Below are 12,189 nucleotides of genomic sequence, written 5' to 3'. Positions count from 1 at the left end.
TATGATTTCAGAAAAGATGAAAGAAAATGCTGAAGGACTTAAGATGAACCTGCTACTACAGTGGTCAGCTTGAGGCAGTAATTTACTGCACATTATAGTGCAGTAGTAGTGAAAATAAGGTTGTCTACATGAAATTCTTCCTCACTGAAGCTGGTAGGTTTTTTTTCCTCTGAGGTTACAGTGGGGATGTATTTTTCTTCAGCATAACTTGGCATCCTTTGGCTCTGATGTTTGAAATTTTATCATGAGTTAGTAAGTTGTAAACCAATACTTCCCATACAGTTATACATGTAGAATTTTTCTATTTCAATATACTTCAGTGTTTGGAGAAATTATTAGAGTTGTTAGGGATAAATATATAGCTGTTAAAGTTTGCTATACGGAGGAAAATATTTCTTTTCTGTTGTGAAAACAGTGTGTTTACATTAGTATGCTAATTATATATTTATGACTAATGGGCAAGCATTATAAAGCGTGCAATTAACACAAACCTTTGAGAACTGGAATAGCACAGATCAGACAACATGGATGTTCTGACTATTATTTAAATGCTTTACACGAGGCAAAGCTGGTACAGAAAGCCCCATCTGTGGAACAAGTCTCTACTTTTAAGAATGGAGTTACATGTGAGTTCATACTAAGTGAAGATAGACATGCATGTGTTGCAGAAGCAGGTTTTTGATTGAGAATAGGTTGGGGTTCTTGCAGTCTTTTAGGCTGGCGGTTTTCAGCACTTTCTGTGCCAGCTGCAGAATTTCAAAGCTTGATGATGCTTTTATTACTTGGTCTAGACATGTATATTTACATCTCTACCATTTCCCCTATTGGGAATTCAACTTAATTAACGCTATCTCTGTACAAATACAAGATTGTCTCTAGTATCAGCGTTCCTGAATTATCAAAGATTAATTTCAGTATACTTGATCTCCACATTTGTAGAGGCGATTATTTCAGTGGAAACATTCAACAGTTATGTAGAACACTGCCATTATAAACTTTGGAATTAAAACCAGTGCTGTCTGTGGAAACAGGGGATGCTAACTGAGTAAGGGGAAAAATGTTCTGCTGATCACACCCCTTACTTCAGAGTGAAACTCCTAAATCACTTTTAGCTTATCTTTTGTTTATTTTTGGCAGCTGCTGCCTGAATTAATGATCATTCAAATGCGTTATTAACATAGTGCGCCTGAGTTTGTTTGGCTTTAAGTCATTAACCTAATTATAGCAGGAGTCTAACCCTTGCATTGTGTGTTGGATATGTTGCAGGATGAAACCAGCGTCTCCTCTGGCCAGTCCACCGATTTGTTGTACTGGACAACATCCAAAACCATGAAGGTGTTGTCCAACACAACTCTGACTACCAAAGCCATGCTGCATGCTGTCAGTGATGGGCAGTGGTGGAAGAGATCATTATCTTATCTACGACCATTACATGTAAGGGATTGCTGATGTGTCTCCAGATGTTTACATGTTTGTTGATACATTAGTATAAAAACTCAGATCCTTTGTAGGACCTGATAACTGAAGGCTTCAAATCAATAAATGAACTACAGACATCATGGGATTGTTTGCAAGCAATTCCCAATGAAGGAAGGGGTCTAAAGCTGTTTTCTTGTTTTCTAGTCTATTACCTCCTGTTTTCCGCGTGTAGTGTAAGAAGGCCTAATCGAAATTTGGTAGAACTTTAAAACTTTGAGGAATAAAGCACAGTAAAGCCTACTCTTTAAATACTGTTATCTTGTATTCAGAGCTGTTCCTTTTCAGTTTCTCATTTCTACTTTCTCTGTTTCAGTGAATTTTGTATAATGTTTGTGATACTGTTTTTTCTGATACTACTTTTGAACATGATTCCTTTTTTAAGAATACTGGACTTCATTCAGAACTAGTTTATGTGCGATGACTCCTTTCTTGCTCCCCATTGAATTCAATGATCTTCATTTACAGTTGTTTCTCTTCTGAGCAGTGTTTACAGAATTTTTATGAGTTTTTTACAACTAGGCTCAACTATACTTATTTTTCCCAGGGCCAAGAATTTGGAGATATATTAAAAAGTGGGCCTGGAGGAAATGCTACTGTGGAAAAACAAGGCTGTCATCCGTTTTATGAGTCTCTAATTGATGATCCATATGTTGACGAGGTAAGTTACAGTTACAGAACTCTGCAGTTTTTTGTTAAGATCTTATAATCAAGTAAAAATACAGATTTTTGATTATATGTATGACTCAAAATTTTGTGCCATAGTAGGAAAAAAATCCAGAATTAAATAAAGGAAAGCAAATGTAGGAACTGAGGTAGGCAACTGCATGTGATGAAAGTGATCCATATAAAAATGCAGGGTGTAGAGTGCATATTTCAGTTGTCTTTTTACTTCCAGTCTGAAGTCAGCTATGGAACCTACCAGAACAATTCTTCACAAAGCTTTGCTGAAGTGTTGCTGAAGATAGGGAAACTCACAGAAACAAGGGGTGAAGGAAAAGACCTAATTCCAACTACAGAAGGTATGGACATATTGTATATATTCATGTCTGTATTTACTATATATAGTGAGTACAGAAATATCTGTGGGTGGGTTTAAGTGTGGAGAATTGCACAGAACAATCTGAAGTATGGTCTGGGTGTTTTGCATGAATTGTGATCTGGTTCAACATCTCTTGTTGGTAAGAAGTCTTTTTAGAAGTAGCTGCAGAGTTTTCAAGGGAATTGGTGTTTTTAAGACGAGTTGCTCAGCAAAGACTAGAAAAATGAAAGTTGTCTTTAAATTAGCAGAAAGTATTATTTGGGGCTTGGCAAAGACAGGAGGAATTGTTGAAGGTTTCCTGAATATTACCACGTACAGGTAATGGGAATTTGCAAGCCAGTGTTAGTTATTTCTCTGTGTGCCTGCATATTCAATTGGTCAGATTCAGTGCCACTGTGTATCCAGGTTTCAGCATTGCAGGCTCATTGTAGTATTTTATTTGCCACTTAATTCTGAACTACAGCTTTTGGAATAGTCAGAACTTTTTGTCTTCTTCCGAAATGTCTATGTGTTACAGGATATATTTAATAATTTGTTAACTAAAACAATTTCACTTTTTTAAAAAAAAGACAAACCACAAAAACCACCTGTGGTTGTTTATCTTTCCTTTTGGATGTCTCCCACTGGTTTAAGAAATGAACTGTTTAAATATTTACATGCTGTTAGTGTCTTTCAAAGGAAGATATATGTATTATATTTCACTCTGTGATAAATTCTCTCATGAAAAATGAGAGTATTAAATCACTTGCAGTATGAGAAGTCAGAGAAGTTTCAAATCAGACTTTCTTCATAAGCCACACACTTATTTGAACTGTTTAGTAAAAACCAGAATATTTGTCTTACAAGTATATGGTTCAGTAGTTTGAGATATGTGGTATTTGTACAGAAAACATGTGTAGTTCTAATATAACAACATTGTGAATCAGAAAAGGTTAGCAGCAGCTTGTATAAATGGGGATGTGTGCATGTTTTATTCTTTTCATGCTCTCTTAATGCAAAAAAAGTCCTTTTAAATCAGTACTTAAAATCTCATTTGTTGCATGCTGGATGCCTATAGTCTTTTAGCTTTGATTCTTGTGTCTTAAAGGAGGGGGACGCAATGATTAAAAAGTATTTATTGCTTTCTTAGGGAAAATGATTTAATTGGCAGATCTTTGGTAATAGTTCCTGCTCGAACTTGAGTAACTGGAACTGATTGTTTACAATGCAGTGGCTGCTTTTGAGATGGAAATTTCAGTGCTGGGGACTTCCTGTTTGAAGAAGAAATTTTAGATTCTAGCTTCAGTTTTTGAGGATCTGTCTCCTTCCTCTTAAGTGTGCAGTGTAATATTTTTGCCATTTAATACTTCTCTTTCACCACTTTTATTCTATAGTCAATTAGAATTCCACTAGAGTCCCTCCATCTGTGCTGTGAAACAGAGTTCTGTGTTTTCCTCTGGAAAAATGGGCTGTGTTTATTCGGGACTCAACAGTTCTGCTGTATGACACCTTTTGGTAGTCAGTAAACAGTGTTCTTAAGCATAAGTGTAACATAGCTTTCTGTAAATAAATGGATTAATAATTTGCTATTTGTAGTGTGTTTAGCCCTGGATTAATGGTATTGGATCCCACCTGTTCCCCTTTCTTAAAGCTTTGCTTTGTCAATTCTTATGAAATTCCTTATGATGAGTTAACACTTTCAGGGTTGTGGAGCTTGAAAATGTGCATGTTGACAACACACTGCTAAAGTTTAAAATTAAGAAATCACAAAGATATGAATCCCATGCATTATTCTGCATTTTTATCATTTTCAGGCTTCCTGTATGTTTTTGGGAGGATTTTGCCATACGAAACTTGAATGTTAATATGAGGTGTCAGCTACTGCACTGGTCTAGTAACTGCAAGCATAGCAGATTTCAGTTGATTTTGCTGACAAGTTGAATCCCAGCTGTTTACATTTAGCTGTCTTCTAGGACAGCTACAGCAGCAGGTTTCAGCTCAGTCAGAAGAACTGAAAAACCTGAAGGGAGATGCAGTTTAGCCAAGAAATCTTCGTTGTACTTGGCACTTTGTCTTAGGAGAGGCTGGAGTAGGCATCAAACTCTTGTTTCCTATAACAGGTGCCACATGCAGTGTGAGAGACTGGCTAAACACTTTCCCCACAGACAGTGTGCATCATTGTAGAATCATAGAGTGGTTTGGGTTGGAAGGGACCTTAAATATCACCTGGTTTAAACCCCCTGCCATGGGCAGGGATGCCTTCCACTAGACCAGGTTACTCAGAGCCCCATCCAGTCTGGCCTTGAAAACCTCTGTGATAAAACTCAAGATATTTTGCTGCTTTTGTGGATTTGGTAGTGTTGCAAGCCTTGCACCTTGACTTTTCTTGTCCTTGCTACCTGGATGTAGGTGGTAAACTGAGTATTTTCAAGTGACATGGTAGTACTCAATCTCCCTGGGTCCCATAAAGCACTTCTTCCTCAGCTGTGCATTGATAGTGCACCCAGACTTGGTGTGGCTGAGGCTGTGTTGTGCATCTCTGTTCAACTGTGGTTTTCTTTCTCCAAAGGCCTTAGGGATGGATCAGGAGGTTGAAGATGAGATTTGAAATGATGGCTGTATTTCCTTGTAACCAGATTAGGCACTAAACTCAAAATAAACCCAAGAGTCAGTCATACCTATTAATCCTCAGGAGTTTTAGAGCAAATAATACTTTAATGTTCCCCATGATTTTGTAGTTCCTTGTAGATATGTCTGTTTAACTGCAGTATATACGTCTAAGTTTATTGAGATTTTATCATGGGCTAAATGAACAATTGAAGACTCAAAGGAGTTTTTGCATTTTTTTCAGAGGAAAATCACTGGAAAGTGAGTTGAAACTTTCTAGGTATTGAGAAATTCCAATTTTCACAAATAAGCCATTTTTTCCCTACTTAGCCTCTCAAACAGGCTTGTGGCATAAAGACCTGCACAGGAAATAAAAATATTTGTAAAATCAGAATATTTTTGTGTTTTCCTGAGAAAGTCATGGTTGTGGGACAGCAGTGAGACAGCAGCATTGGCACTTTGCTTGTCACTGCCTGTCCTCCTTGGTTTGCCAGCCCTGTAATGCCTAAATCCCTATGGCAAATTCCAGATTGGGCAGTGGTCTGAAATGACATTAAGTTCCTGTAAATTTTTTGAAGATCTATGACAGGGTAGAATGGCATCCTGCTGATGTCTGGAGCCTATGATTTGAACTCAGCACTGTTAGGCTGCAGAGGATTCTTGTAGGGCTTCACGACAGAAAGCTGTATGAAATTAGTCTTTGTGTATACACGTATTTGTGGGTAAAGTGGACAACTAAGTAAGGATAAATGAAAACCTGCCATGAGCACACAAGGATGCACAAAATTTACTAGATCAGTGCAGAGGTTTTTTTTTTCTTTCAGTAGGTGTGACAACAGAGGCAGTTCTTTCTTCTTACATACATTCTGGCAGCTGGGATGCTATTGTGTCAAGCTTCATGCAAAAGCATGAAGATAATCATATTGTTTTCTGGCCCTGTATTGGTGCTGTGTTCTTTGTAATGATTGCTGTCCTAATGGTGAAGATCAGTTTTTGTGAGTGTGGCAGTTGTCATGTTGGGGATGTTAAGTTAGAAGAGAACCCATAATTTCCTATGTATTCAAGAGGTTTTGCTAAAATTAATTCTCCAAAGAAAGGAAAAAGAGAGCAGAGCTGAAATGTTTCCTTCCTTCCTCCCATTTTTTTTTCTGTTTAACTAGAGGTGGTTGTAAGAATATGTAAAGTAACTGCATGTGCTCAGAGGAGAACTAGCAATTTTCATCAAGATTTTAATATTAGATATTTCTAGAGTTCTTATTATCTTTGCTTGGACAGTATGCAGGTTATTTAGAGTGGACAGTATAGAGTTATTTAGTATTATTTAGTGAAACAATCTGTCAGCAGCAAGAATCTGTCTGAAGTACAGTAAAAGCCACTTGAAGCGTAAAGGATAGGTGCTGTTGAACAGGTTTATGTAGCAGCCTCTCTGATGGCTTGTCACACAGAAATTTAGTGTTTCTATCTGGCCGAGGGCCAGCATGTAAATCCACTTCAGGGTGATGGCAAATTAATGATAATCTGAAAATTGTAATTGGTCATTCAAGCTTTTTATAAATCATTCTTTGGAACAAAGAATTCCCTGGGGGACTGTGTGTAAAGTAATTGCCAGCATGGCCTGCAGAGGAGTTTGTGTAATGTGGGAATACAGGTGTTTGGGACTTCCTTGAAATAAACAAAGAACTGAATTGCTGGAAGATAGCTTCTTCCTGTTGAAACAATATTGTTATTAATAACATTAGTAATAATGTAATTTATAACAATGGAAACAACTTCTCCCCCCCAAGTTTGGTGTCTATAGTGTAGGAAAAGCAAGTGATTTTTGTGTCAGTTCTACCAGAAGTATGTGTTTATAATCAGAATACTTATCCTTTGATGAATTTATTTCAATTGCCGTAGTACTGAAGATACTTCTGTTTGCAGTATGTGGCAGAACCTGGTTTTGGTGTTTCTTATGACACTTGTGGCTTTTTGTTTTTATTTTTAATTAAGGCAGAAACTTTTAACACAGTTTGTTGTGTTCAGGGATAAGGGAATTAGAGTTCAGGCTTGAAGAGAATACATTTTGTACCATTCCTTTACTTGGTATAATTGAACCCTTACAATGTTACATTACTTCCTTGATTTTACAAGCAAAATACTTCTTGTAAAACAGTACAGGTGGCTTTGTTTAGCATCTGTTACTGCATAGTCTCATTCTTCTTTGGTTAATGTATCAAACTCTTTGCCTGAACGTTAAGGTAAAACTGTTCTGCAGTTTAATTATATATCATCTCTTTCTGGATTGCGCTGATAAGTGTTTAATTAAGTATGTCTGGAGTGCTTCAAGCTAGTGTCAAATAAAATATAGTTGCCTTGAAAACATTTCATTTGCTAGCTCTCAAGGCCAAGTGGGTCAGTAATCCATACTTTGTGTTTGCTCCCTCTGTGTTGCAGTTCTGCTCCAACTAGCAAGTGATGCTTTACCAAAGGATATGGCCTTGTCTCTTGCCTATCTACTTGCACTGCCACAGGTATGTTGATAGTGACTTTGTTTGCATGTTTTTGCCAGGAAAGACTATTCATAGCATTTCAAAATTCCATTCGAAAAATTCATTTCCTTAAGATTTTAAAATTTTAAGTATTTGAATTCATTTTATTACACATTTTTACAGATTAGGCTGGTGCATTTAAAGGAAACTGAACAAATGCCATTGGATGGTCCGTTGAGCATGGCACTAGTGAAAAGACACATTTTCTTACTTAGAAGTTGGGCCACCAGACTGACAATTCTAATGTAACTCAGAAATGTGGATAATAACCTTGTATAGAAGCAGCAGTAGTGTAGCTGGAAAATCATTTTGGCTAGGTGTTTGTGCAAGGGCAAAAAACCACCATTCTACCATAGTGTAGAATTATCTTCTTGTGTGGAGTTTACTGATTCACTTCTGTGCTGGAAAAACATAGTCAGAGCTATTTCTAAAGGACAGCAAGTAGGTTTTTAGAAAGTTTGTATGCTTAATGTTGTATGCTTGCTAATTCTTTCATGTAAATTAATGGTCTCTTTCTTCTAGGTGGTAGATGCCAACAAATGCTTTGAAAAGCATTTACATTCTGCGTTATGTCTCCAGCTGGCAAGTTATTACTATAGCCTGCAGATCTATGCTCGTTTGGCACCATGTTCCATGAACAAATGCCACCCTATCTACAGGGTTAGTACTCTTTTCTTTTTAAAGCCACATTCATTAATGTGCAGCATAAAAGCTATTCTGAAAAGTCAGTACATGAGTTAAGCCTGTTAAGGAGCTGATCTAACTTACACTGTGAGCAGCCTGTTAGGTTACGCATAATTATTCTTCTACAGTGCTGTGAACAAACAAGTACTTCACAATTTGTGGAAGATTTTTTGAAGCACAATGTCAAGTGTCATTTTTAGGTAATAGCAATATCAGTCTTCCAAGCAGCTTATAAGCACTGAGCAGTAATGAATATAGCCTATGCTTTTACCTTGCAATACTGTATAGAAGGCAATACAGTACTTCCCAAGAAAAATGAAGAGTCCATTTCAACAAGAGCAGTGCTTTTCTGAAAGTTTCCATAGCCTCCCCTGGGGTGTGTTGGATTGTATTTCAGTTTACATATGGTGCATTGAAAATTCATCCTCCTTCACTGAGGAATGTTTTTTATTTCCTTTGACAAGTTTCTGGTTTTGGAATGGCCATGCATTGCCCCTTCTCCATCACCAGTGGTTAAAGCAGTTCCATGGTGAAGTCCATACTAAATGGAAGAGGTAACATACAAAAGTTTAATAAGGCACAAATTGCCATTCTTACTGAGATACCTGCATAAAAACTCTTGTCTGCTCCAAGAGAGCATTTCTGAATTTACACCAGTTCCTTCCTCCTGTGCAGACGCTTTCTGGTCTGTTTGGTTTTCAGCCAGTCTCTCAATTGTAGCGAAAAGAACACTTCTGATCAAAACTTTTCTGAAAAGGAAGACCAGTAATCATCACTATGGCATGAGAGGAGAATTGTTTCTTTCTGTGTTAAGAGTAACTCCTGATTTGCAGCAGAAAGCCTCTTTTGATACTCGCCCAATTCTGCAATTAGGAAGCCTTCCATGTTCCTGCTGAGATTTGCATTTTACTGTCTTCTGCTTAGATGCTAAAGGAAAACAACTGTGGGGCTTGCAAAATATGTTGGTTGGGAGAAATTAATTCATGTTTGTTAATCAGATTTCTTTGAGCCTGTAAGTCGTCCTGTTTCAAGACAACTTTGATGAAAAAAGTTTATGGGTTTTTGTGTTGGTTTTTTTTTTCCTTACTTTAGCTTTTTCAAACAGTCCTATTCTGCAGGAAGAGCTGAGAAGGCTTTGGAAAGCATAAGTTACGAGAATGAGGACAGAGATGTTAGATTGAACTATTTGTACTCCAATTGCCATTTAATTAGCAAAGTCTTATCAATGGCACCATGTAGTTTGTCTCTTAACTGTGATGTGATCTTTGGCTAATCTTTAGTTCCATCCTTGGTGAAATACTGTATGTGACTGTGGTAAATATTGGATTCTAGGTTGTTTGCTAGAAAGAGTAGGTTCTATGTTTAAGCTGCTCTTAAATAGTAGCTTTTGAAAACAACTGTATGAGAAGATTGAGTGAGCACACCAAAAAAAAGGGGGAAAAAAAAAAAAGACACAAAAACTGTCCTGGATGCCAGTAAGAAAATAACATAGGTAAATAATAATTTATGATTCATTGTTACTAATTCCAAGGGTATTTTGAGCGAAGGAATGTCACTGAAGTAGAAAACAAGAAATAGAAACAAGACACTTTTGACCAAAATAAACATGCTTTTTTTTGGTCAAAAACCCAAACCAAAAACCCTAAACACCAGAGTTAAATGCTTGGTTTATACTGCAAAACAGGCATTTGTTTAAATTTACATCATAGATGCTGGTAATAAAGAATAGGTCCACCTGCCAGTTGGTTTCATCAATGCCATTCTAGTTTCTGTCCATGGGAGTAGACTTAGCCAGGGGTTTGGTGGGACAGGGTTATATTTTCTAAGAGTTCTTTGGAAGGAAAAGAAAAGTGATCTCAAACTTTCATGAGCATGTCACAGTCAGTTGGAGATGTCATTCCATAGCAGATTATCTTCCGACTCACGTCACTGGTGTCTTGCATCACGTTTATGTTGTGGCTGTTTGTGAAAGCAGAAATGTGTTCCTAAGTCCTTTAACTGCTTCAAAGCTGTGCATTATTCTTACAAGGTATCTGAGTGCATTTTTGTGGGTGAAGGTGCATAGCCAATCCTTGTTTTCCCCTGTTCTCACTCTTTACATGGTCAGTAATGATGTAAATCCGGCACTTCAACTACATGCTCACAAGGTGAATCCTCAAGGTCATAGAGCATTTATGTCTGCCTACCGGCACCTGAGTCACAGTAGGTACGATTTTTCTAGTCCAGTGAATCAAGTGTATTGTTGGAAAACTCTAGCTGAATTGATAAGAGACTGTATAGAAGCATGGAAAAGTCTACGCTTTCTGTGTTTCTCGTTGTAAAATGACATTGTTTGAAAAGCGTTCATGAGGACCTCTGGCAGAACAGGAGAAATGTTGGTAGAATGGAAATGACAGAGCTTAATGTTACAAGGATAATGGGGAATGGGAGGAGAGCTCAGCTCCTCTTCCATATACTAGGACAGACTTTCGAGATTTGCTGGTTAGTCAAGAAAGACACTTGGAAGGAATGATTGGGTCTGTTGCATGAAGGCTTGATTTTTTTGTTTGTTTGTTTTAATTGTGATTTGAAATACTGGCAGCTAATACCTGTGCATGAAACCAGAATCATAAATTGCCAGAAATTCTCACTATCACTTTTTGTACTATCGATGTCCAAAAGGAAATTTCAGTTTCTGATAAAGTTACTCCTTTGCTTTAAGGACAAACAAAGGGATTTGGCTGTAAAGTACTGCTTTAATTTTGTGCCCAAGACAACTTCAAATTTTAGTTGTTATGATAACATAAACATAACAGTCACAGTTTAGGGCATCTGAGCTATATTACTCTCTTGTCCTGAGGAATATGTTAAAGGAACTCTCCAACCTAAGAAAACTGCAGGTAAAGGTCAGAAGAATAGAACAAAATTTCCAGAAATGGATTGTGTGTGGAATATACTGGTGTGAGAAGACTAACTGCCCTTTGAAGACCTATATTTATTTTTGCTTTAGGTCTGTAATGGGCTGGACAGGGTTGGGATTAACTTTTTGTTGCAGTCCCTGTAGTGCTGTGCTTTTGCATTTGTGGCTGCTAGGTTTGGTAACATGCCTGTTTGGCTGTTGCTGAACCTTGCTTGCACAACATCAAGGCTGTTGCCCCACTGCCACTCCGATTCACCTCTCACTAATTGCCAGTCTTGATGAACAAGAAGAAAAGCTGTACAGCTGAGCAAGAAATTTGCTGGGTAATTCTTCTTGTTAGCAACTTACCTCCTCATTTGTATTATCCTGGTGATCTGATAATTGACCAGAATAAGCTGTATACCCTATAAGGGAGTGAAAAAGCTTAATTATCCTGAGGTTAATTATAATGTTATGTTCCTGTCCTCATGCTAATCTGTTGGTGAGGTGTTTCTGTTATTTTGAAGAGGATTATTTTACTGACCACAGCTGAGGGGGCAAGCTTTTTCCTGGAGCATTAAACAACAGTTACAACAAATACCGCTGAGTTGCAGGGGGAACAGGAATTTTGCACTTAATAGTGGATGAGGAAAGTTGCTGTCAGCAGAAAATTCTTAGTTTTTTATTTTCTTCCCTTACATGTTACTTTTCATTCAAGAAGATGAATTTGATTCCTGTCCTTTTGTGCATTGCAGCTGACAATATGTTGAAATTTAAGCTCAGAGATTCTCCTTAGTGATTCTTCTCTTGTTGCAGCCTGGAGTTGGTGAAGAAGCTGGGAGTTAAGTCCCACAAAGTTAAGTAGCCTGATATATATTTAGCCTGATACATATTTAGCCACTATGCAACAGGGTACATTTACACAGTGAACTTGTGCTCTGTGCCCTTAATCTGCTTCCCTTTTCTGTTGCTTGCTGCTTTGGAAAGCCTCTATC

At 37.5% G+C, this 12,189-nt stretch overlaps 1 protein-coding gene across 1 annotated transcript in view; it reads left to right on the top strand.

Moving 5' to 3' along the window:
* NBAS (NBAS subunit of NRZ tethering complex) overlaps positions 1 to 12,189 on the top strand; it is a 166,661-nt gene that overhangs the window by 76,091 nt on the left and 78,381 nt on the right. The window contains exons 36-40 of the mRNA XM_069011614.1: positions 1,267 to 1,434; positions 2,024 to 2,137; positions 2,375 to 2,498; positions 7,538 to 7,614; positions 8,155 to 8,292. Of these exons, the coding sequence (XP_068867715.1) occupies positions 1,267 to 1,434; positions 2,024 to 2,137; positions 2,375 to 2,498; positions 7,538 to 7,614; positions 8,155 to 8,292 (621 nt within the window). The remainder of the gene's footprint in view (positions 1 to 1,266; positions 1,435 to 2,023; positions 2,138 to 2,374; positions 2,499 to 7,537; positions 7,615 to 8,154; positions 8,293 to 12,189) is intronic.

The sequence above is a fragment of the Aphelocoma coerulescens genome, chromosome 3 (assembly GCF_041296385.1).
Source record: "Aphelocoma coerulescens isolate FSJ_1873_10779 chromosome 3, UR_Acoe_1.0, whole genome shotgun sequence".
NCBI classification, from domain to species: Eukaryota; Metazoa; Chordata; class Aves; order Passeriformes; family Corvidae; genus Aphelocoma; species Aphelocoma coerulescens.
Note: the sequence above shows the minus strand (reverse complement) of the source record. Positions and strands in the feature narration are given on the sequence as shown.